The 23,567-nt window shown below is 38.3% G+C and overlaps 2 protein-coding genes across 2 annotated transcripts in view; one reads left to right on the top strand and one right to left on the bottom strand.

The window, feature by feature from the left end:
• CTTNBP2 (cortactin binding protein 2) overlaps nt 1–14,626 on the top strand; it is a 79,074-nt gene extending 64,448 nt beyond the window's left edge. The window contains 8 exon segments of the mRNA XM_054270716.1: nt 2,192–2,370; nt 5,784–5,989; nt 6,223–6,408; nt 8,162–8,222; nt 9,110–9,242; nt 11,286–11,387; nt 13,043–13,185; nt 13,187–14,626. Coding sequence (XP_054126691.1) covers nt 2,192–2,370; nt 5,784–5,989; nt 6,223–6,408; nt 8,162–8,222; nt 9,110–9,242; nt 11,286–11,387; nt 13,043–13,185; nt 13,187–13,289 — 1,113 coding nt within the window. The 3' untranslated portion in view covers nt 13,290–14,626.
• Nucleotides 14,627–20,728: 6,102 nt separating this feature from the next.
• Nucleotides 20,729–23,567, bottom strand: part of CFTR (CF transmembrane conductance regulator) — an 87,582-nt gene continuing 84,743 nt past the window's right edge. The window contains exons 25-27 of the mRNA XM_054277779.1: nt 22,903–23,075; nt 22,457–22,562; nt 20,729–21,028 (exon numbers count right to left, since the gene is read on the bottom strand). Of these exons, the coding sequence (XP_054133754.1) occupies nt 20,822–21,028; nt 22,457–22,562; nt 22,903–23,075 (486 nt within the window). The 3' untranslated portion in view covers nt 20,729–20,821. The remainder of the gene's footprint in view (nt 21,029–22,456; nt 22,563–22,902; nt 23,076–23,567) is intronic.

Consider the following 23,567-nt stretch of genomic DNA (forward strand, 5'->3'; position numbering starts at 1 on the left):
TTGCCTGTCAACTGCATGAAACATCCTTCATTAATTTTTTTCAACATCTTTCATTCTTCTGAGAATTATAGTAAAAATCAGTTTAACAAACATACATAGTCCCTTCTTCAAAGAATTTATTCCCAATATCTAAAATAAGATAGTCAGATATGTGTTTTCGCGAAGTTTTAAGCAGAAAAATATTTTCTATGATTCTGAAATCAAAAGAGGGGCAAATTATATAATTAGAAACGTTGTTTTGATCTAATAGATCTGCTGAAGCTGGAACAAAAGTTCAAAATAAAGTAAGGATGGGAAGTCTGTTTTAAATTCATAAATAAACAAAAATGGGAAATGAAAATAAAGATGTAGGTAAAAGAGGAATAGCGGACTTTCAGAAGTTATTTGGAATACCATTTGTGTGGTAGCAGCTATTACCAACAGTCAGGCACTGTTAGACATTGGCAGAGGGAGTTTGATCAAAACAGCTGCAAAGGAAAATAATCTTGGCAGCACTTTTGAACAGGCTTAAAAAGGGAGATTGTTCTAGGAATAGAAAAAACTGCCAGTAATAAAGAGTCCTGTTATGGAACAACAGACCTACTGTCAGTTTTGAGTGTTCAGCTGGAAGTGTCTTGGTTATCCTTGGGGATGTCATCTCCTGTACCCTTTGCCACAATTCTCATCTCTAAAGGCTTACTGATTCAAAGAGATCCTGTAGAGGAAATGTGTGGTATTTGAACATTTCAGCCAGGATAATGAGGAAATTTAGAACCAAAATACAGAATAGAAAAAAAGAACCATGGGAAATCTATGAAACTCTTAATAGACTACTTTTCTTAGATTATATTTTTTAAGTTATGACTTGTTCATAATCAAAGGCTGCATCAGATTTACTCTGCCAAACTGGTTTGGCTAGAAGAACTTGCAGCATCAAATAACAGATGTCATTTTCAAGCTATTTTTTTGGGAGCTTGAAAGAAATCCTTAGTCTAATAGGTTAGAATTTGACTATGTAATAGGCTCCTACCTTTGACTGAAGTTGAACAGAATTTGGGTACTAATCTCATAAAGTTTAATTTCTCTCAAGCACATATGCAGATGGTGGCTATTTGGAGAACAAAGCCATGTGTCTTCCTGGATCTTCCCTAATTAAATACTGAAATGCCCAGTGTGGTAGCACATTTTTTGAAATACATACATGTGCCATATGTAAATTCAAATGCCAGTTGGTACAGGACTTAAAATAGTGGATTGCAAAGTCAAAAACAGAAGAAAGATTAATCTGTTGTAAAACTCTAAAGCAAAGTAGAAACACATGTATTGTTAGAACCATGAACTATTTCAAAGATCATTGCTCTGTACTATGATACCTTGTTTATGCTATAATATTCATGTGTTCAGGTGAAAAGGTCTTTTTTGCTTGAAGTTTGAACCATTAGGTTGTATGGGAACAGTTTTAATGTGTTTCTACTTTAAGTTCACCTATAGACTCTATCAAGAGGCTCTGGCTTCAGTGCTGTCAGTTACTATCCGTCGTGCATCTTTTAATGCTTCCTTTAATTTAAACTGTTACAGAGGATAATCCTAGGATTAGGATGATGAAGACTGTAATTTGAAGTCAGAGGAAACAGGAGATTTTTCTGGCACTAAATAATTTGCCCTTAACAAGGCAGACTAAAAACACAAGTCTTAGAGGAAGACATCTTTTCTTCACTGGTACTAGATCTAAAATCAATTTGGAAATCCACTGGGCATATGTCTGGATCAATATGGAAACCAATATGGAAACCCATACTGGACATATATCTGGGTCAGATATTCCTGTTCAGTGCAATTGGGCATTTTTTAATAATGCCTTATTTGCATCATCTACATTGCATTGTATATGGTACATATCTCTTATAATCCTAATCTTAAACACTGTAGAAAACCACTGCTACCAAAATTTCTGCCTTAGTTTCCCACAAGAAAGTAAAGGCATTTCAGTTTATTGATAAGGATATATCTGTTGAAGTGTAGTTGGGAAAATAAGTTTTAATACAGCAAGATGTCAATATATTCTATAAAAAGGTTTGACTTGTTCTTGACTGTTCCTGATCTTTTAATAGCAACACATGCAATAAAAATAGCACCCAGCCTTCCTGGAGTTTCAAGGAAAGTGTTTGCAGTTCTGGTCTTATGCCATGTCAAACATCTTTTCTCCCTGCAGTTCAGAGGCAAAGTGCCTCCTCCATGTGATCCTGTGTGCAAGACCATAGACTGGATTCTGGCTGTTTGGCACCAGCTGAACTCTTGCTTATCACGTCTAGGAGCACCTGAAGCACTTATGGGGCCAAAGCATTTCTTCTCCTGTCCTGTGGTTCCAGGGCACAGCCAAGTCACAGTCAAGTAAGAGTTTTGTTTCCTGTTTGATGCTGTTCAGTGCCAACTAGATACTTATCACAAACGTAGTAGTTGTGTTTCTCCCAAAACCCTGCTGACTCAGGAACCTTAAAAAAGCATTTTAATTTAAATTGCTGAAAGGTTTAAACTTCTGTTGGCTATTTAATTACTAGGAGAGCAATTCTGAAGGGCACAAGTGGGAAATGGGTGTCTAACACTGCACCAAAGTCAGTCCTCTTGTGATCTTCCATTTATTTTCTGACACAGAGGTTAAAAGATTCAAGAAAAGTTGGTAGACTCTCCTTTTGAAGTTGTATATAAAGGAAGTTTTGAGAATGATTTCTCACTCTTTTAAATACATGGTATAATTTTAATACATATACATGCAGTTTAGAGATATATTATCTTAGGAAGTAGGGCAGTGTGGTACAGTGGGTTCAGTGCTGGTCAATAAGTTTAGTTAGTTAAGTATATAAGTTTAGTTACACATATGGCTAGCGGGCCAGTAACATTAAAAATATTAAAAAATAATGGAAATTTTGGCTTTTCTCGCCTACAATTCCATAAACATCTAATCACATTCCAACTCCAAATGCTAGCAAATGATAAAATAAATAATTACAGAATTTTAAATTATATTAATTTCACACTAAGATGTTGTTTGGCTGCATCAAAAAGTTAATAAGCTCTAATTAAGATTCAAACTTACTCAGAACTGAAGTATGACATTGATTTCTGGAGATGTGACATAACTTTTCTCACCCTTATCTGACCTGTTTCTCTTGTACCACTTTCTGCTGACCCTTTTTCCAGGAGCCTCTGCTTAACACTCAAGGGAGGGTGCATTGCTTAGCATGTGCCAAGGCTGTCTCATTTTATGTTCTGTCTGCAGATCTTGATACATTTTGCTTGTTTATTTTGCTTTTTATTCTCAAAAAGTACAGGTTAGATACTAATCTTCAGAGTAATTATCAAAGTCTAAATGTGGATGTAAGATTGACTTGAAATTGAAATAAAAAAAGAATAACGCACACCATGCATCTATTTCCCATCTTCTTCGTCAGTCATGTCCTCTGAGATATTTTAAAAATTTATTTCTTGCAGTGGCATTAATAGAGGACAGAAAAACTATTCTTTAAATATGTTAGTTATACATGTCTGAGTCTGGATTTCTTCTTAATGTAACTGTGACTGGGTTTCACAATGCTTTATTTTGAGTACAACCCTAAAATGCCCTTTATTGTAGTCATATGCCATCTGACTTCTCATTTTAATGCAGTTTTTGTCCACTAATAAACAATTAAAAAGCACAGCTCCAGTGAGCTCTTACTGGACACTTTTAGTTTAGCAGCATGATGGCTAACAGTGTGGTCATGTAATAAGTAGCTTTCAATTAGCAGCTCACTGATTGATTGCTGTTATTTCAGTCTAATTAACCACTCCTTTCCTCTTGCCCCTCCTCTCCACTGTGCTATTCTGCTGCTTTTTGCATTTAGTAAAGCTTCTCTGAGGCAGTCCAATTCATTAGGACAGCAGACAGCTTTCTACAAATTGGGTTCCCTCTGGGCTCAGTGTTAGCATGAGACAGGAGGAAGGAGCAGCAGCAGGGCAGGCAGAGAGAGCGTGTGACAGGAAATTGTTCCCTGCTGCATGTGTCATGTAGCTTCACCTATTTTGGTGAGTAGAGTGAATAAATGAAGAAAATTTTAACTACATTTTTTTCTTGGTTTAGGTTTAGGGAACTGAAGATAATGTTCCAACAGGAATGACTGTCACTTTGCAGCCCTTTTTGAGGGGCGGGAGTGTGTTATACCTTTCCTAAGTATCAGCTATATCAAAGAATGGGGGACTTGATCAAGATGAGCAAAAATTTAAATTGAATTTAAATACAAGGTTGGAATTTTATTTAGAGAGTATGCCCATCCATTGTTAATTAGATTAGAATGGCCTCAATTAATTTTATCTTTGCAGTGTTCATTCCTGACCATTTATACTGGCAGTGTTGCAAAATGTTGAAAGCTTACATAGGCAGAAATTGAAAACAGAGAGTTCTTTATGACTAAATTACAAGCAATTGTTTATTTTGGTAGCTTAGCTAGCGGAAACAGACTGTAACTATATGGAATAATATCTACAACATTATGCTAAGGAAGCTTCAAGGTCCTTCAAGGACTATCTGCAATCCACATTTTACATCATATTTTAACAAATGTACTAATTATTTTTTTAAGTAATGTAACTTTATCAAGCTTATAAAAGCACTTTGAGCATTTATATATCATAAAAGCTCAATCTTATGCTTCACAACTGTCATAAATATGTCTTTGAAATCGCTCATGCATTCTAACTTTAAAAAAAATGGAAAAAAAAACCCAAACAAAACAAAAAGTCATCATAATATTTTATGTGATGGAATGGCTTCAGTGTATCAATATATCCAGCAAAATCATCCATTTAAGTCAAACAGACATTTTAGCCTTTGTGTTTTCTAAATGGATTTCTGCAAAGCTGAACACAGCATGATAGTCTATAATTTCTTACAGACCTTTAATATAAACCATCTGACTCAATCTTAGCATCTTCCTCCTGTAACAAGATATAAGAATAAACAAAAAGAGTTGGAGTTGATCTAAAAAGATTGTCTCAGTGTCGATTGTAGATGTGAGCTGAGCCCTAAGTCTGAAATTTCTAGCCTTTGTCCCCAGAGAACTCCTAAGTTATGAGAAATAGCATTTATTTTTCCCTAACAAAAATTTTTCACTTCTTTGCTAATACAACATAATGCTTCTCTCTTAGAAAAGCAAAAGTCCCAGAAGACTCTTTAATCAAATTTTGAATTAAAAAATCAGATCCAGTCTCTAAACCAGGCAATCTGGAATATCCACAGCATCCTGGAAACACAGTTCACCATATATCAAATAAACAAAAGAGGAGTAAAAGCAAGGCAGCTGTATGAATAGAAATGTCTTGTAAACTGGACAAGTTTGGAAATGGAATAACACTGGAAGGGGTGCAACCATAAGTGAATACCTCCTTTTTTTCCATGCTGGCAGCAAATAGGCTAGGAATTAACACCTGCAAGCATGGAAATTTCTCCATGCACTTTAAAAAAAAAATTGTATATATAGGAACATGCATCTTTCTGGGACATTTTTTTAGCCTTTAAATGAAAAGGATGTTTTATATTATCTGAAGGAGGAAAAGCATTAAGTCTGTGGTAAGTTTGTCAAGGCGAGCTAAAGAAATTTCGATCAAATATTTTATTCTAAAACAATAAGCAAACCCTTCCTTAAATAAAATCAGTCCCTCTCTGAAATGGGATGCTTCTTTAAAATGCAAAATCTGATATGTTACCAAAGTATAAAATCACAGGTTTTGATAATTGCTTTTGAAGTTAAAGAATTGGTTTTGTACCACAGGTGGATGTCCAAGCTATGGAATGCTGTGATAGCTCCCAGAGTACAAGAAGCAATACTCTCCAGAGCCTCTGTGAAAAGACCATCTGTACCAGGACAAGCAATAGCCAAAAAAAGTCCTAGCCAAGGGCAACAGGCTGTTGTTAAAGCTGCTCTCAGTATCTTACTAAATAAAGCTGTTTTGCATGGCTGTCCTCTACCCAGACCAGGTAAGAGTGAACTGTCTGAAAGCCAAGTAGTTGTGCATTGCTGAACTGGGGCTTTTTACTGCTTCCTTCCAATTTTAAAACTTCCACAAAACATAGCTGTGGTTCTGAAGGGAGGTGGTGGGGTTAAAAGTATTTACTGTCATTAAACTAATGTATATAGTTGTATAATGTATTCCAAGAAGAACCATTTGCAACAATCAGTTCTTCTTAACACTGTTTTACTTTTGTTTCAGAGCTAGATAATTACATAGCAGATTTTAAGGGAGGAAATTTTCCTTTATCTGTGGCTTCAAGCTACAAAAATTGCAGTAAGAAAAAAGGTGAGAATGCTTCTTGGAGAAAAGTGAGCACAAGTCCTCGCAAAAAGTCAGGCCATTTGTCCTCCCAGTCATGGAATAAGCAGGAGACAAATACTGAAGGTAAAAAAAGCTTTTCATTTTCAGTTCTGAAAGTTGTGTGTAGATGCAAATCAAATGTTTCTCCTACATGAATTAAAATTTTTCAATTAAATGACACTTATATTTATGTTCACCAGTAAGACACTGTTTATTTTTTTCCCCCCAAAATTACTTCTTTGTGACTGTGAGGTGTCCTAAGTAAGTTTGGTTGTTCTAATGCCCTTTCTGCTGTCCGATAATGAGGCAGGCATTGGCTCACATGGTGCAATTATAAGCAGTGGTCCCACCTCTGAGTGTATAGAATTACACTGAATCAGTTTCTTCTCCAATACCAGATGAGAGAAAGCTTCATTACTTTGTTGGCATTCCTTAGATTTGCTCCAAATTTACAGCATACATACTTCTTTGAGTTTCCTTACACTTCCTTTATAACTTCAACACGATTATTACTACCGAGTGAATGCAGCTAGAAATAAATGAATACATTGCTCCCCAGATGATGCATCCCTTTTTCAGTCTTACTAGAAAAATTGAGTAGAATAATCTAGAAGCCCTGCAGTGAAAGAAATATCTTCAGGTGTAAATTGAAGATTTTGAATTGATTTTCACTTCAATTGCAAAAAATAAATGTAAATTATTGTGTGTAGTCACAGATACTGTAAGGTTTTCAATCATCTTCAGTATGTTGTTTGATAAAGAAGGCTTTATATAACTGATATACAGTTATATAAATCTTATATAGATCTGTGCATCTGTGTAAATGTGGAAGGTATATTAGTGCTGATGCTTTTGAAAATTCTGTTCACCTCAAGATCATAAGTCATATAATAAGCAATTTTATTAAACAGATATTATTAGAGACACACATTATTAGAGATAATAATAGATAGTATATAATGATATATAGATGTATTCAGAAGCAACATTATTCTTCCTAAGGAGACATATTTCTAGAAGGAAAACTTGGTATTATTGTAACTAAATACAATATGAAACAGAAAAACTTCAAGGGGAATAAAACCAAAGTGCTTGCTTTCTGAAAATAAAGGTAACTACTTTAGAGGGAAGATTTAGGAAGAGAGAGAAGGCTTACACAGACATACACACACACACATACATTTTAGGAACAGTAAGATTGTAGCCTAAATTACCTCATATACAAAGAACCAAAATACTTGATGCTTGCTACTTTGCAGCATTAAAATGAGCAATTCATTTCTTGTTCAGAAAGAAGTCTGCTGACTGAAACTAATGTCCTGATTGCCAGTTCTCTGTTTGAATTGGGAATTTATCTAATTCCACTAAATAATGAACATGTTGTTGTATTTTGTACCTGAGAATGTTCTTGGAATCCAGTTAATATCTGTGAATATGAGTTATAAATGGAGCAGTCAATTAAGTTTAGTATTCTTCTATTTTGGACTATCAGAATCAAATGCTGTTGCTGTTTCCAGTAAAGGTAAATTATTTAATTTTAAGTAATGAAGAAATTTCTCTTGGGAAGAACCAGCAAGGGTTGTTCAAAAGCCTAACACAGAAACCTCATGTCCTCTCTTTCACAAAAGCTTAGACAACTGATCCCCTATTTGCCATTTCAGCAGTTCCTTATGCTACCCTAAACATTTTCAAGGGATGTATTCTGATCTTTGACAGACCCTGTTGATGTAATTAGTTAGTAAATGGGAACACATTTTCCCTGTTTGTCTTAGATTTTAGAATAAAGAAATCAACACACATGGTAACACACTAACAAGTCAATCTCTCTTTTGTACAGGTATAAAATCTAAGACTGTGTTACAACCAAATTGTAAGAAAAGAGCTTCTCTCACCACAAAGTAAGTTTTAATTTCTGGTATTTGTGACACTTGGCAAAAAATAAAGATGATAGCATTCTGTTGTAAAGCAGCGCACCATAAGTAATAGATCAGTAGTTTTTTGGTAATGTTTTGGTCCCATATCTGAAGAAAGGAAATATTCTTAACTTTTCATTTCTGAGAGGAAATAAAATTTATATACTTTGATATAATTTTAGAATCCATTTCTTTATTTGAAGCCTTGCAGCACTACCTGTCTTTTTATGTAACAGAATAGTCTATGACTTAAGACTATTATGTAACACTTACTCTGCCTTGAAAAGTTGACCGTATGCTTTTATCAGCTGACATTATGTTTTAAAAACTCCTCTGGCTATTTCAGCTTGCTGAATGGCAATTCAAGATGGAATAGTACATGCATTTTATTCCCACTGATACAGAGTTTCCCTGAGAAAGTGTATGAATTAGCTAGAGGGAACTGCATTTGAGACTTCACTTCAATCTGAAACCTCAGTTCTACCTTATTCACAGGCACAGAGAAAATAGATTATTTATGCTTCCAGTACGCCAGAGGTTTTTCTAAGTGTTTGGAATTATTTCCAGAAAGCAGAGTGGAATGAAATTGCTGCGTCTTAAAAAGAGAGGAGTCTGAAAATATTAGAAAGAGGAATCCTTTGTTAGAGTTTCAGAATAGAGAGAATATGTATAGAAATATCTATTATGGGATAATTATTGACAACTACTGCTGTCAATTCATCAGATGTTATTTTGGTTTTGTTTGCAGTAGTAAAGGTCATTTGGGAAAAAAACTACTATTTTTGAGGTGTCTGTAATATTTATTTTTAAATTCTGTATAATAGCTTAATTTAAATGTTCTCTCTGATTGTTTGTTTGGGTTTTTTAACCAGATCTTCAGAGAATGATCATTTGAGAACATTAAATCTAGAGCAAAGGCTGTCTGTTGGTTCTGATGATGAAGTAGATCTTGTGCAGGAACTTCAAAGTATGTGTTCCAGCAAATCTGAGCCTGATATAAGCAAGGTAAACACGAGGCTTTTAAATTATTTACTACATTACCATATTCAGTTGGGTTTTATGTGTTTAAAATAAATTTTTGATTTACAAGCTCTGCTTAAACTGAAGAAAATTATTAAATTATTTGGGAATAAGCCAAAGTCAATTAATATATGATTCATTTGAGGGTAGGTGTTCTGGTTTAACATACACTATTTTAAATTACACCTTCACCAGTTTTTCTTGTAAAGATTTTTGCAGTGAAGGATGAAATTTCTATAAAATCATAGAATAGCCTGAGTTGGAGGGGGGACACACAAGGATCATTGAATCCAACACCTGCCTCTTCACAGGATCACACTGAGAGTTACACCATGTGCCCAAGAGCATTGTCCAAAAGCTTCTTGAACTGTCAGTGACCACTTCCCTGAGAACAGCCATCCCTGCATTACTGTTCCCTTGTTATCTTTGATGGTCTCATTGCTCCCATTGGGAAACTGTTCTGTAGTCTTAAAGACGTAGAAAATTTTACCTAATATGCATTAAACATTTGGTTTAATACAATCCATCAGCCTTCACAGCACTGGCTCAAAGCTCCTCTGCTCCGTAGGCAAAATACAGTTTACTGCCCCAAGCAAGAGAGGGTGGACTGGCCTAGTTCTTTATCAGTGGGAGAAGAGGGTGAAGGATGCTTGCAGGGCTCATAGTTTTGGGCTGAATTCTATGTTGTGGATGTTTATGGGAGATATGTTGAGGCTGAGTGTGGAGCTGTGGATCTCTCTCATTTTTTCTTTTATACCGATACCATGCAGCTTTCCCTGTGGCTCAAGCTATTTATTCTTTTTCATCTTTCCTCCTAGCACAGCTGATGTGGGTGGCTGTGACAGCAGGCTGTGTTCACACTGGAGCAGCTGTTCCATATCTTTTGAAACATGGATAGAGTCAGTCTTAGGCTATTGTCCAGTTAGGCTGTGCATGACATCCTCTAGGATTTCCCTGAACAGCGCTTCCATTAGTTTTGCTTTTTTAAGTATTCTGTTTATTCTTAGAAGACAACCAAGTTTTTATTAAAGAAAAGAAGTATTGTGTTTGGGAAGATTTTTCAACCTGTTTATTGGAACCCTTTATTAAAGTGTTTTGTTTTGGGTTGTTTTTCCTAAAGTATTTACAGTACATGCATGAGTCACATGCACCAAGCTAATCACTAGTCAGTTAGCAGGGATTTACTGTAGCTATCCTTAAAAGAATGGGATGTGCTTAAAGAAATGGCAACCAACTTAAAATTGTGTTTAATAACATGCAAAGTATAATTGCTTGTTGATGACAATTCAAGGAAATACGGGTTAGATAAGGAAGGAGATAGATGTCAAGTCTTTTGTTCAGTTTCCTCACCATGGGTGGAACCATCCTTGGCTGGAATTTCTGTTGTTAATTCCCCAGATGCCTAGTAGAGCCTTGCAGAAGTAAGGGTGCTGTTGCATGCTTTCTTTGTGTGATGTAATTTCAGGATGCCAACAGAATAAGTACTTCTGCTCTTTAATTTGCCCTTTCACTCGAATATATTCCTGTTGCCCTCACTGGGTTGGGATTGAATATGTTTGCAGAATTGAATTGGATCAGCTTGCCCCAGGATAAAATACCTAGTTTTCAGTGAGGACAGCATCTTGAGCAGGCTCTTTTATATTCTGGCCAGGAAAAATAGAAAAAAATGGAAGAAAAAATAGTAGGGAAGAAACATGGCAGGAGAAAGAGAAAACAATCATTCATTTCTCTGATGTTCCTGGGGGCTGGGTAAAATTTGATGGGATACTGCCCTTAAGCTCCACTGAGAAATACTACTCTGGAAATGCATGCTTAATCTTCCTCTGTAGTTGATATGAAATCTCCATCTCCCATCTTCTAAAAATGCACTCAAGAGTAAAGAAGAGATATTTTAATTGTTCTTTGGATATTTATGCATTGCATTGTATAGAAACCATGAAAATAAAATCAAGCCTCCAAAAATCAGCAAATTTAAACATAATCTCTGTGAATAACTAAAAAATGCACTGTTTTCTTATCTTTCTTTAGATTGCAGATTCTAAGGATGAGTTACTGATGTTCAGTAACTCCCAGAACATTCCTGTATTTTCAGCAAGTGGTACTAACCCAAATAAAACAAGAGCACAAAAGGTAGGTGAAATGAGTTTTACAGTATAATAGGAAAGGTGGCTTGAGTTTTTCCAAATCTGAATTTCTGACCGGATTACTAAGCATTAGTAAGAATTAGTGCCCTGCTTATTACAAGAAAAAACTGTGATTATTCCTAGGAAACTTGCTAGACTACCATGCCAAGTTTCTTTCATGTGTCTTAATAAAAGCTAAAGATTTATTAAAACAATGGATGTACTTGCTTTCAGTTTTGGCTTTCTACATAAAGCCATCTCCCCAGGCCAAGTATTTTTGATATCACATTGACATTACAAGTTATTTCCATCAGATATGAAGAGAAATAAAATCTGGGTTTGTTGTTTCCTCTCAATTAATGTCATTCAGTAAGTTTGCAAAAGTACCACTTTCAAAATTCTTTTAAAATTCATCAGAGCTGGTTGCTCTGATGTCAGAGCTCTCAGGGGCAAAAATATTGAAAAGACATGATATTAAAAATTTTGTGAAGAATAGCATTTTTTAAGAGGTATTCAGTTCCTATTTTTGACCTAACTATTTGCTGAAATATACAGTCATCTTGCTGTTATATATGTAAATAAACTTCAGTGATTTCAGAGTGGGAAGATAAGATGAATATTATTGGAAGATATAGTAAGTCTATTATCATCTTCTTTTCAGAAATTTTTATTATTGTGTGTGGGCACTGCCATCCCTACTAAATACAAAGATGAAATTATGTCCTGCTTAGTTTTCATTCTTTGGAAAATTATGTTTTCTCTGTTGCTACATTTTGTTCCCTTTTCTTTTTTGCTCTTTGTACTTGTGAACATCAAGAGAGCTTCTGAGCTCAATTAATCTTAGCCAGGGCTTAATCTGTGATCTGTGTTCCCTTACCAGGCCTTCTGTGTTCCTTTGATATGGGTCTTTTGGAGGCCAATCCTGATGTTTTATCTGATTGCAGTAAATTGTTTTCTAGAGACACCATTTTCTGCTGATACAGTGAAATTCCTGAAACTAGATTAACTAGCACACCTTAGCATTAAGAGAGCTGACTTTCACAGACCACCAAACATTCTGAATATGAAGGTACCACAAGGGTTTTCGAGTCCATCTCTTGAGTGATTGACCCATATGAGGACCAGCTGAGCCAGTCTCAGGATCAGATGAGTTAACAGTCTTGCAATCATATTTCTTTGTATCCAAATATTCAGAAAGTTAGAGTATTTCCTGTAATTTTACTTCAAATCCATAGAACAGTCTCCAGTAAAAGAAATAATTTTAACCCTGCAGATCCACAAGTAGGTGTACTCCTTTTGAATATTTCTCTAAACACATTCAGGCATCCCAAATCAGAGCTTCACACAGCAGTGATGCCTGGATAATTTGCTAAGTTAGTACCAATAAGTCAGTGTACCAGTTCCTACTGTACATTTCTCCTAGTGATTTTTTTCTTTAAAACTTCCTGCTAACAACAGAAGGCATTACTATATTGACTGCCAATAGACAAGTTTAGCTACTTGGGAGGTTTGTAAAAAACTTGGTTAAAAGCTTTCATACAGAATTTAAAAAAAAAATATTTTTCTGGGGAGTTGTTGGCCAAAATGAAGGAAACACAACCCAACCACGTCAAACAGTGATGCTTATTTATACACAAAATGCTTTTTTTCCTTTATTTCTAGGATGGAATGCGTCCTCTCAGCAGCAGTCGAACTGTAGAAAGCAGCAACAGTAAATCAAAGACAGAGTTGGGTGCTTCAAGAGTTAAATCTTTTCTTCCTGTTCCTAGAAGCAAAGTCACCCAGCCTTCTCAGAATACTAAAAAAAAGCAGCAGCAGTAATACAAGGCAAATAGAGGCAGATAATAACACAAAAGGAGAAATTTGGAATTTGCACAAAAAAGAACAAATAGAAAAATCCAATAAATAAACCTACCTATCTTACAATTTTTTGTGTTCATACAATCTCTATTGCAAAGAACCAAGTACTTAAATATGTAAATATTTTTTAAAAACAAACTATTACCCTGTAATGTAAAGTTTGTACAGGACCACAGTTTTATTTCTATGTACATCAGCTGGAAATTATATTGATTTAAGGTTCAGAAATGGGCATTTTGCCTCCTCCATAGATGGTTGGGTTTTTTTCTTCTTTTAATATGAAAATTACTTATTTAAATGATAATATTCAGGGGTACCTGCCACAGGATTCTGTTTGTGTATATACTGTACATAAATATATTCTATTAAGTTCACATGTTAACCTGCATTCAGATGAGTTGCACAATATATGCAACAATGGCTTAAAGCTATTGTTCATGCATTTTAAAGACGTTTTATCTTCACTTAATGAAAAATTAGTGAATGTGGCAATAACTGAAATGTTTGGAATTGCAGATCGATTACTTTCAGCTACAAGCCATATTAAATACTTTGATCTTGTCATCATCATCTGCCTGCTGAATTGTGATTTTGTTTTTCTTAAGCTTCTCTTCATCTAAAATGTAATGAAATTCCTTTATAAATTTCATCTCTTAAAAAAGGAAAGAGATTGAGAAATTAAAATGCAACAGAAGTTATTTTTCTCAGACTCTTACTCTTTGATAGAATTGAAGAAAATGTGATCATTTATTAACTTAGTTTTTCTTGTATACTGTAAAAACTTTTATATGCTTCATTAGTGTTTTAAGAGCATCCAAGAAATAAAAGTGTTTTACAGAAACAGATTTTACTGAAAAGGAATTTGAGCAAAAGCTTAACTACAGTATTATCCAAGATAATGTAGTAGCAATGAGTTACTATGTAATTATCAATTTCTGTTGTGGATTTAAGATGTAATTGCTATAAAATGATACTTGAGTTGCAGTTAAAATTAACTCTTTGTCATTTTTCTCTCCGCCACTGAGGTAGATCATGTTCCCACGAGGGACAGTTGCTATGCAGGGCATATTTCCCCAGCCTCTTTCTACAATAGTTGCAGTTACATCCTTGGGAATTGTAGGAGTGTGGAAATGTGCGCTGTCGAGATAGCTCACCTGTTAGGCAGGGGAAAGTGCAGATTTTTCTGGAGATCAGATTTTGATGCCTTCTGCTGGGTTAGTGGGAGATGGTTTGGAGAATTTGGACAGCAATATGCCTCTAATATCCAAAAGAGCATTTTTCTCAAAATAAGCCTGGAGGAGGAAAGGATTAACTGTTTCCTAACACTTTGCCTTTGTATATAAAACAGTTATCCCAGACTCATGTCAATAAAATCTTTGTATGGCATATTGGCTTGCTTTCTCTGAGTTTGTGTGTGTGTGTGTTGGCTCTATAGATATTGATATTAGAAGCTTATTTCTGAAATAATTTCCTGCACAATATATTTAGAAAGCACCTTGGTTTTAGGCAATTGCTGTTTCACTAAGACTTCCATTTGCTGTGTGATAGGAATGTGTAACCAAATACAGAGCATTTCTCTAGAGACTGATTTTTACTTTTTATATTTTTCATTCATTTTTGTGCTGAAAAATGTATGCTGCTTTTGCTGGTGGTTCTTAGCAGAATGAGTCAGTTGCCAAGCACTGCAGGTTGGAGCAGTGAGTCTCAGCAGGTAGGATCCCTGATGTGCTGAAGCAGTGAGCAGTGGTGTGGTAACTTGTGTGAGAAGCTCAAGTATGGATTTCCTGGCCAAGGAGGAATATGAGTGAAAGACACTATTTGTCAGGATCATATAAATTTCAACATCAGAATTTGCAATAACAATTTTTTTTAAAGAGCTATAAGAAAAGAAAAAGTCTGACATGCTTCTAAGCCAGGTTTGTTCTGTGTTTAAAATACACCTTGGAAATGTCACACTTCATTTAGATCAAGTGTTAACAGTGTGCTTCTGTATGGGAAGATACTGGGCAGTGTTCTAAAGTGTGCTCTGAGGCATATTTTAAAACTGCATATTGTCTGTGAGAGTAAAAACTAATCAGTACTGTACTGTGCGTGAAAATCTGTGGAGGACAGAGTAACCTTGGTCATGGTGTGAAAGTTAGGTCTCTTGCTAAATTTAGCGTTGCTTTTCAATGCCCTCATTATCCTTCCTTTTCAGCCTGCTCTCCTAAACTCTCCATCTGTGTCCTTCACCTTTTTGACTTCTGTCTGCTGTCATTTTGTCTGTCTGTCAGTTCAACACAGTGTGTGATCTCCATGCAGCTTTAATCTCACTATATCTTGCAGATCTCCTAATTGGTGGTTCTCCTCTGCACTAAGTGCTAATCTCTCTTGTTAGGCCACACCAGTTCCTGCCCTCAAAGAGTGAGCACCACAAAACCGTGACACAGTTTGCTTGTGGACATGCTGGCTTCTCTGCTGGCTTATCACTTGGTTTGTGATAGGTTGTGCTGAAGCAAGGCCAGCCTCTGTTCATGAGCTCAGGGTTTCACTTGTGTCTTCAGGTTCTTCCTGTGATGCTACAAACAGCTACAAACAGCACTCTCACTTCAGGTTTGTAATGGGCAAAATCCTTTCTCTTCCTTGCTTCCTGTGTCTCGAGCAGAGAGGATTGGAGTGTGCTGTGGTGAGCCACACCCATCCATGCTGCATCTGCTCCCAGCTATTACCCCATAACTTTGAAAGAGGTGAGTGAAGAGAGAGGCCCCATCTCCATGGAGGAGTATCTCAGAAGGTATAGGGAAGCTTCTACTGGTGAATCCATTTGACAGGCCACTGGGGCAGTGAAAGACTTATTTATAATTTAGCCCTCATCTGACTATACTACATTCTTTATACCCATCTCAATGTCTTCAACCAAAGAAACATGAAAGATGCTTCTCATCCATCTGCTCTGGTAAGTACTAAACATGCCAGCTCATCTCTTCAAGCCAGTGCTGAAAATAAAAGCTTTCAGCATCTCCCCAATGGTTCTTATTTCTTGACAAGAACATGGACGGTCTTCCGTAAGTGAATGTCTGAGTCCGTCAGACAATATTTGCCTTTTTTTATTGGGTTGCTGAGTATGAACTCCAAAATTAAACCATGAAGAAACCTTCTCCATCATGCAACAAAGGCAGCAACATTGATCAGCAACAGCAAAACCAGCAGGCCTGAGGCACATCTCTTCCTGTAATACAGCTCAAGTGATTTACAATATACATCCAAAACCCTCCAGCTTTCCAGTAGAACTGGAGAAGCAAAACAGCCTCTGGTGGTGGAAGATGCTTGAAGAAAGGATGAAGGATCACTTTCTTGGTCATAACTGGCTAAAATGATGTTTATGTTGCTCAAACCATAGGTAAGAGACCTGAGAATTACTAAGTGAGCTATTCTTCAAGAAACTTGAAGAAGTGACTTTAAGGGAGCACAAGGTATGGTGGTACTGGGCTGTAGTATCACTCAGAAACCTCTGGCTGCATTTTACAAGGGGTGTATTTTGAGGTTGAAGTGAGCCCTGGGTAATGAACTTGGTATAAATATTGTTTATCCTAGGAACAGGAAATTGGTTTTAGAGAACACGGGGGTTTGTAAAGGAAACTAATTACTGTATTGCATTGTATTGCTTAATTTGCAAGAGGTTTTTGGACAGCAACTAATGGTCCATTAATGAACAATTGTACATCAGTTCTAAAGTTGTGTGGATTTTTTTCCAAATGTTAAATCATAGCCAAGTAATTATAAACCAAAAATACCAAATCTATAATGGAAAAACGAGGAAAAAAATAATCACCAGAACATTTTTAGGTAAATAAAATCAAACAAATTTTGTAGTTCTGAAATTACCTCCAGCAATTAACAACAATTAATACAAGAAAATGCTTTAAAAGGCCTAAAGTTGCTAAAAAATTACTTAAGCATGTTGCTTAAACAGGGTAGGTAGAATTCAAAAAGTGTAAATGCTATCGGGTGTTTAGCAGCTCTGAAATAACAGCCTGAGAGATTTGAGTCTTGCAGAACTGGAGGAGGTGGATTTTTAGAAAGACTTTGGAAATGGATGTTTAATGAATAAAGCACAGCTGGTAAGACACCAGTTAAGCAACTGTGAAAACAAAGTTGTTTGTTGGAATAGCAGGCTTGTTTGACTCCAGTGAGATACTGAGCAGTTCCCACTAATGACAATTATCAAGCTACTTTGTGCAGTTATTTTGTATATAAGACTTATGATAATGGATAAGTGTGCATAGTTCAAGTTTGTTTAGGCTATCCTTGCTTAGCCTTTGCTCTCCCAAGAGCTTCTTAGTGCTATAATAGCAGTGTGGACACCCTTCTACATTGTGCTTAAGGACAGCTACAGAATCTCTTTTCAACGTTTTTTGTTAGCAGGCTGCAAAATGAGATCTCCATACCTAGTATTAAAGTCAGCATGCTCTTCTCTGTGGCTGTATGTTGTACACACCCACACTTCTGTATAGGTGGTTTTAATGAAAAAGTGCTCTGGTAAGAGTATTTTTTATATCTGTTTCATCAAATGCATGCGAAGCAAAGCACATGAGAAGAAAAAATTCTCTTAAGTACTGCTCAGCCTGTGTTTATGAAGGTCCTTGTTTGTTCTTCCACTGTTTATGGCCTCATTTGCTTCTTTTTTTATTTTCTCCCTTCTCTCTTGTGTTCCATTTTCCATCACGAACAGCATGTGCAACTTCCCACATTAGTTTCAGACAAACATCCCTGGGAGCTGTCACCCTCTGACAGCAGGTACAAGAACACTTACTTTAGAAGGTAACGTGTTCTGCTCAACCTGTGTTGGGAAGGAGAGGCTGTGTCATCCTCCTCATGGAAGCTGGTACTAACTTACCTCCTTTTCCAGCCTGAACTCCAGAGGAGCTAAAGCACTGGTTTGGGACTGAAAGAAATAGCACACTCTCCTCTCAGTTGCCCTGAGAGGCCAGCATCTTGCCCGGGCTCTTTGGGACTGGCAGTGTGATGGTGGGAGCTGGGCACTGATGACAGAAGCTGTTTCAGTGAGTGTTGTAGCCCAGGGTGGAGGCCATCAGTCAACTGATTTCCTTTTTCCTTCAAAGTCCTCCTTCTGAATGTTTGTATCAGCAGCTTCTATGTGTTGCATCTGCTACATGCTCCTGCTGTATTTATCGTTTTCTTTCCTGAAATGTATCCTCATCTGCTCAATCCAGCTTACCTACCACCTTCTAACTCTGACAACAACACCGAATATAAACAGTTTTGCACGCTCTGAAGCTGTGCAATGACAGCTGCAAAGCTAATGACAGCTGTTCTTTTCTGCTGATCTTTCTGATCATCTTGTTTATTTAGATTATAAACTCCCCCACTTGGTGTAACTCTGAGTAACATCCTGAACAAGAGCGACCCTTGGCACGCCTCCTTAGACTTGGCCACACTTCAGCAGCCCTGGCCTCCCAGCCAGCCTTGGTCATATACTCTGTAAAGACTTGTACAAATGGAGAGCTGACTATGTCAGAAAAGGGACAAACAGTGTGAGGTGAACAGTTTGAGGGGATAAAGGGAGTGGAGATGGGATTCAAAAGTGATGCTACTTCAATAGACAGTTGGTTTTCCATTGTTCCAAATCAAGCAGAGCTTAGTGGCAAAGAAACAGTGACATGGCAAAATTGAGATCCAAGGGTATGCAGAATGCTCAGTAAGCAAGAGGCACTGCTTTGTGGAGAAAATCAGGCAGCGCAAGGTGTCCCCCACAGAAAGAAAGGAAAGAGACCCAGGTAAGTGCTAAAGATAGACAAGCATAAAAGTACAGTATGAGAGACAGGGCAGGAAAAAATCCGCCAACAAATATTTGCAAAGGAAATGTGTAATGAAGGCCAGAAGGTCTGCAGAGGGGGACAGAGCTAGAGGGAAACCAGCGGGACGAAGGACGAGCAGCTCCAGAGTGAGCCCCGGTGCCTGCGGCCTCCGCCGCACCCAGCGCCGCCTCCAGCAGCGCCCAGCCGGGGGCAGCCCAGGCCAGCTGCTGCTCCTGGACGCCTGAAGGGGTTTTGTCCAAGCCTGAAGGAGTTCAGCCCAAGCCTGAATGAGTTCAGTCCAAGCCCTGCCTGTGCTGCCCTTGGCAGCTGCAGGGCTCGGGCTCTGAGGGGAGCCGGGCCTGGCGCAGGCCGTGCCGCAGCGTCTGAGGCCCGCAGCACCACCTAGCGCCGCCCGGGCCGCGCTTCCAGCCGCCGCCTTCCCAAAGGACAGAGCTGTGCTAAAAATTATAGCCGTGTTTGTGATAGGCAGCAAGGACTGAAGTGGAAGTAGCAGATTCGGTGCCCAGTGCCTGCCCCACTACGGGGGGCAGGGAGGGCTGTAATGTGTCATACAGGAGGTTTCTCTTTTTAAAAATTTATTTAAAGAAAAAAAAATAATCTAAAACACCTGTATATCACTAGAATACTTTAGTGCACAAAGACAGCATTGGACAGTACCTGGCCAAACTCTGGGGCTGCCCTCGTTTTCAACAGCTCTAGCATAATGAGACATCAAAGTCTAGTAGCAAAATATCCCTGCAACAATCCAAATATAAAACTTTTTGTACAAATATATTTTTCTTTATAGTACGTAATCACTCTTAAAATACATAATTTCCTTAGCAAAAGTTTGAAACAATATTAAAATAAATAAAATATCCTAGAGAACATTCAGTTCCATAATAAAACTGCAAACCAGAAGAGTATAAAAATTAATTTCATTATTAAAGTCTACTTCTGAGAGGTTACTTCCCCCCTTTTTTTTTCATTAGGCCAAAGTTAAAAGCATATAAAGATGCCAGACCTATACAGACTGTTACAGGTTCACTGCCAGGAGTCCTACCTTTTGCTAGATACTGATGTCAGCCTGCACTCATCCAATTGTGAGTGTGTGCAGGGTCAGGTTAACAGTCTCCTAGGTTTTCAGAGGAAATACCAATTCTCCCTTAACTGTGGAGACATGACAGATGTTGATTGGCTTCCAAGACAATATCCTCTTTTCCTTAATTTTCACCTATGCATGTGGCATTTGGCCTTTCCTGCTAAGCTGAAATTACAGTTGCTGCATGGAAAACAAAGAGGAGGAAGTTTTCTGTGTGCCTTGCTGATATTGTCCCTTAATTCAGTTGCAGGAAGTGAATCCACAGAAGTTTTTTACATACTGATTTTTCTATTTTCCACACAGGTTTGATTTTTTTTTTCACATTCTTCCTGCTGTCTAGTCCTCTCACCCCAGCAAGAACCTTTCTAAAGGTTTTCTGAAACAATTATGTCAGGCTAGGCAGGTTACTTCTGCTTGCCATCTCGTTTGTATCCAATGAGAGCAGCTTTCCAAAGGAAATCTGGTTTTACCACTGTAAGTGGCAAAGCCTCAAAGAGTGTGCTAACTTGCACATGATTAACCACAGAAGGGAAGCAATTCCCACATGCTCATGTGGTCCCTTCAGTAAACACCTCCTGGAAGGCTGAATTTGTGCATGGCTGAGGCAGCTTCAGAAGGGCTGGTCCTGTCACAGTGGGGCACTGCTGACCATTCACTCCCCAAAGGTCTCTACACAGCTTCTCACAGTCTTGTCTCCTGCACTTCTTCCTCTGTCTCCTCCTGCAAGGCAGTGATTTGGGGTCGGGGTTTACGTTTGCTGGAGTTTCTGTGGTGTGCTGGCAGCAGCTTAAGGCGCTCAGCGTGACTGATGGCCTGCCTGAAGGAGCTCTTCTCGTTCAGCAGCTTCTGAAGGGATTCGTACTGCCTCAGCTTATTGTCCTCAATCACCTGGAGAAACATCACTCTGTCAGATGAGCAGTGGTGGTGCTGACAGAATTCAGCTAAAGCAACTAATGGAGCAGGGAAGAGACATGAAAACATGGCAAACATCTTCTAACAATTTCTAATTTCTAGTCTGCAGTTTCTAATTAAAACCACAAAAACATGCATTAAAATTTGAACACATGGAAAAGGTGTCTATTGCCCAAATTACAAAGTGCTGCTGCACTGGCTGGTTTCTCCTTGAGACTTGGTTTTACCTCTGAGTCCCTTTATTGAAATCTCCCAGTACCTTGGCATTTCCCTGGCACTGCTAGACTGCCCAGCTAAGAAAGTGTTAATTTTTCTATCACAAGCAGAGAGAGGAGGCTGCCAGCAAGGTGCCAGCTTTTCTTTGCTCTCTTCTCACTAAACAAGGAAGCACTGCTCACCTCTATTTGAAGGAGACAATAAGTTTACCCTGTAGGGTTGTGCCAGTCTCTCTGTCAGGCAGGAGCCAAGGAAAAATCAGGCTCCTTCACTGGCACTGCAATGTCAGCACATCTCTGGTAAGGGCACAGGTCTGACAGGAGAGAACTTTTAGCATCTCTGTTGCTAAAATGTGGTCTGGAGGGTGGGAAGCGTTTTCATAGGTGAGGCTGCCTGCCTGCTGGGGGCGAGGCTGAGTCCAGCACACACCGAGGAGCAGCACATCCAAAGGGATGTACAACCTGCCTGCTGACTAGCCTGCTTTAACTCCAGGCACTGTTCCTCCTGCTGTGCTAATGCATCCAATCAAATACACATCAAAAACCATGTTTCATTCTGCTAATAAAATTTAGATGCCCTCTCATAGAAGAGTGAAAAAAATACTCTTGGGAAGAGAGAAGAACCTTATTTTTAAGAAAAATTTGCATAACTTGCTTTTTCTTTACTAACCATTTTTATGTAACAAAGGGAATACCCCAGGACTCTGGTAATTTGTCCCCTTGATTACATATGAAAGCAATATTTACATGGCTTGTTTAAATAAGTCAGCAATTCTGATCATCACATACTGGGAAACTCCTCTTCCCCAGGCAGCCTCCTATTGCTCAAGTGTAGCTGATTCTGCATTTGCAATTGTAAAACTGTGAGATGCTGAGATTTTTCTGAATCTCCTCAGCCAATCAAAAATATAAGGCGCCAGCTGCTGGATCAGCAGCTGGATAATCTACACAACTTTCCTTCTGGTTGAAACTTTCCTTCTTGCTCCTCCAGAACATGACCCAGCTCATCTGTCACAGATCAGGTGAAGGAGCAAACAGGAGCCTGCTGCAGTTCTGCTAGTGAGCAGGTTGCTTAACTGCCCTGAATGACCCCCATCAATGCAGAAAAACATCATTTCCCCTCGGTGTGTTTTGCATGTTCATCAAATGTGGTGAGAGAGCAGTAAGTGAGCCCATGAGAAATGCTCACCAAAAACCTCTGGCATTCCAGCATTGCCTCCAGCCTGTGCTCGGACAGTATCACTGTGCAGTTGGCAAACGCGTGCTTCAGGGTCTTCCTGATCACTTGGGAAGTTCTGAAAGGCAAACAAACAATGCAGAGTGCATGCCCATAACTGCACAGGCCCATAACACACATGTCTAATAGCCTGGCTGTGGGTTGTAGAGCTTTGCTCAGGTACACAGCTCTGTGGTGCCTCAGCTGCACCTCTGCTGTCAAAGAACCTATCAGCCATAGAGTAAAGGCTGTAGCCAGGCTCCCCTGGCCCCCTGCACAGAATTACCAACATGCATTACTGAAATCAGGCTTAGTAATAGGCCACACAAGTTACAAAAGATCTCCTTAGATGGTGCTATCTCATGGGTTTTCCTATTCCATATTAACAGAACAAAACAGAACAAATGAACAAAACATACACAGGGTCCAGGTGAGCACTTGGTTCATCGAGCAGCAGGATTTTAGCTTTGCTGAGAACTGACCGGGCAAGGCACATCAGCTGCTTGTGGCCATGGCTGAGGACACAGCCTCCATCCACAAGAACAAAATCAAGCTTGCCTGGAAATTGCTCTATTACAGACTTCAGCCCAACCTGCCAGAGAAAAAAGGACACAAAAAGTTGGCAAGACATAATTACTGCTGACTGTGGTAATCATTTACATCATTCTAAATGCTATGGAGAGTGATTTTTGAAAGGAATAGAGGCCTCTTTGGTTACTAGGAGTTTAAAAATATAAATGACCAAAATTTATATGCTACATTATAACAACAGAAAATAACTTCAGTCACCATGGCCGTTGTCTCTATAGCTCTGACAGTGTTTCCAGGTGCTCCTTTTGCTGCCCCAAAGGTCTTGTGCACTTTGGTTATACTGAAGGCACAAGGGGCTTCCCTCTGGCACTGGTGACAAAGTGTTTAAAGAGGTGCCTATGCCAAGTAAAGCTGCTGCCTTTGGACCAGAAATCAAAGTCCAGCCCAGGAGATGTTTTCTGACTGTTTCTTCCAGTGCTCCTGTTTACTCTCCTTGGGAGATTTACACCTCCAAGCAAAACTTTGCATCTTCCACAGATCCAAACCAACTATG

Source organism: Melozone crissalis, unplaced genomic scaffold, assembly GCF_028551555.1.
Source record: "Melozone crissalis strain CALT ecotype California unplaced genomic scaffold, PUWL_Pcris_2 ptg000004l_1, whole genome shotgun sequence".
Lineage (NCBI taxonomy): Eukaryota > Metazoa > Chordata > Aves > Passeriformes > Passerellidae > Melozone > Melozone crissalis.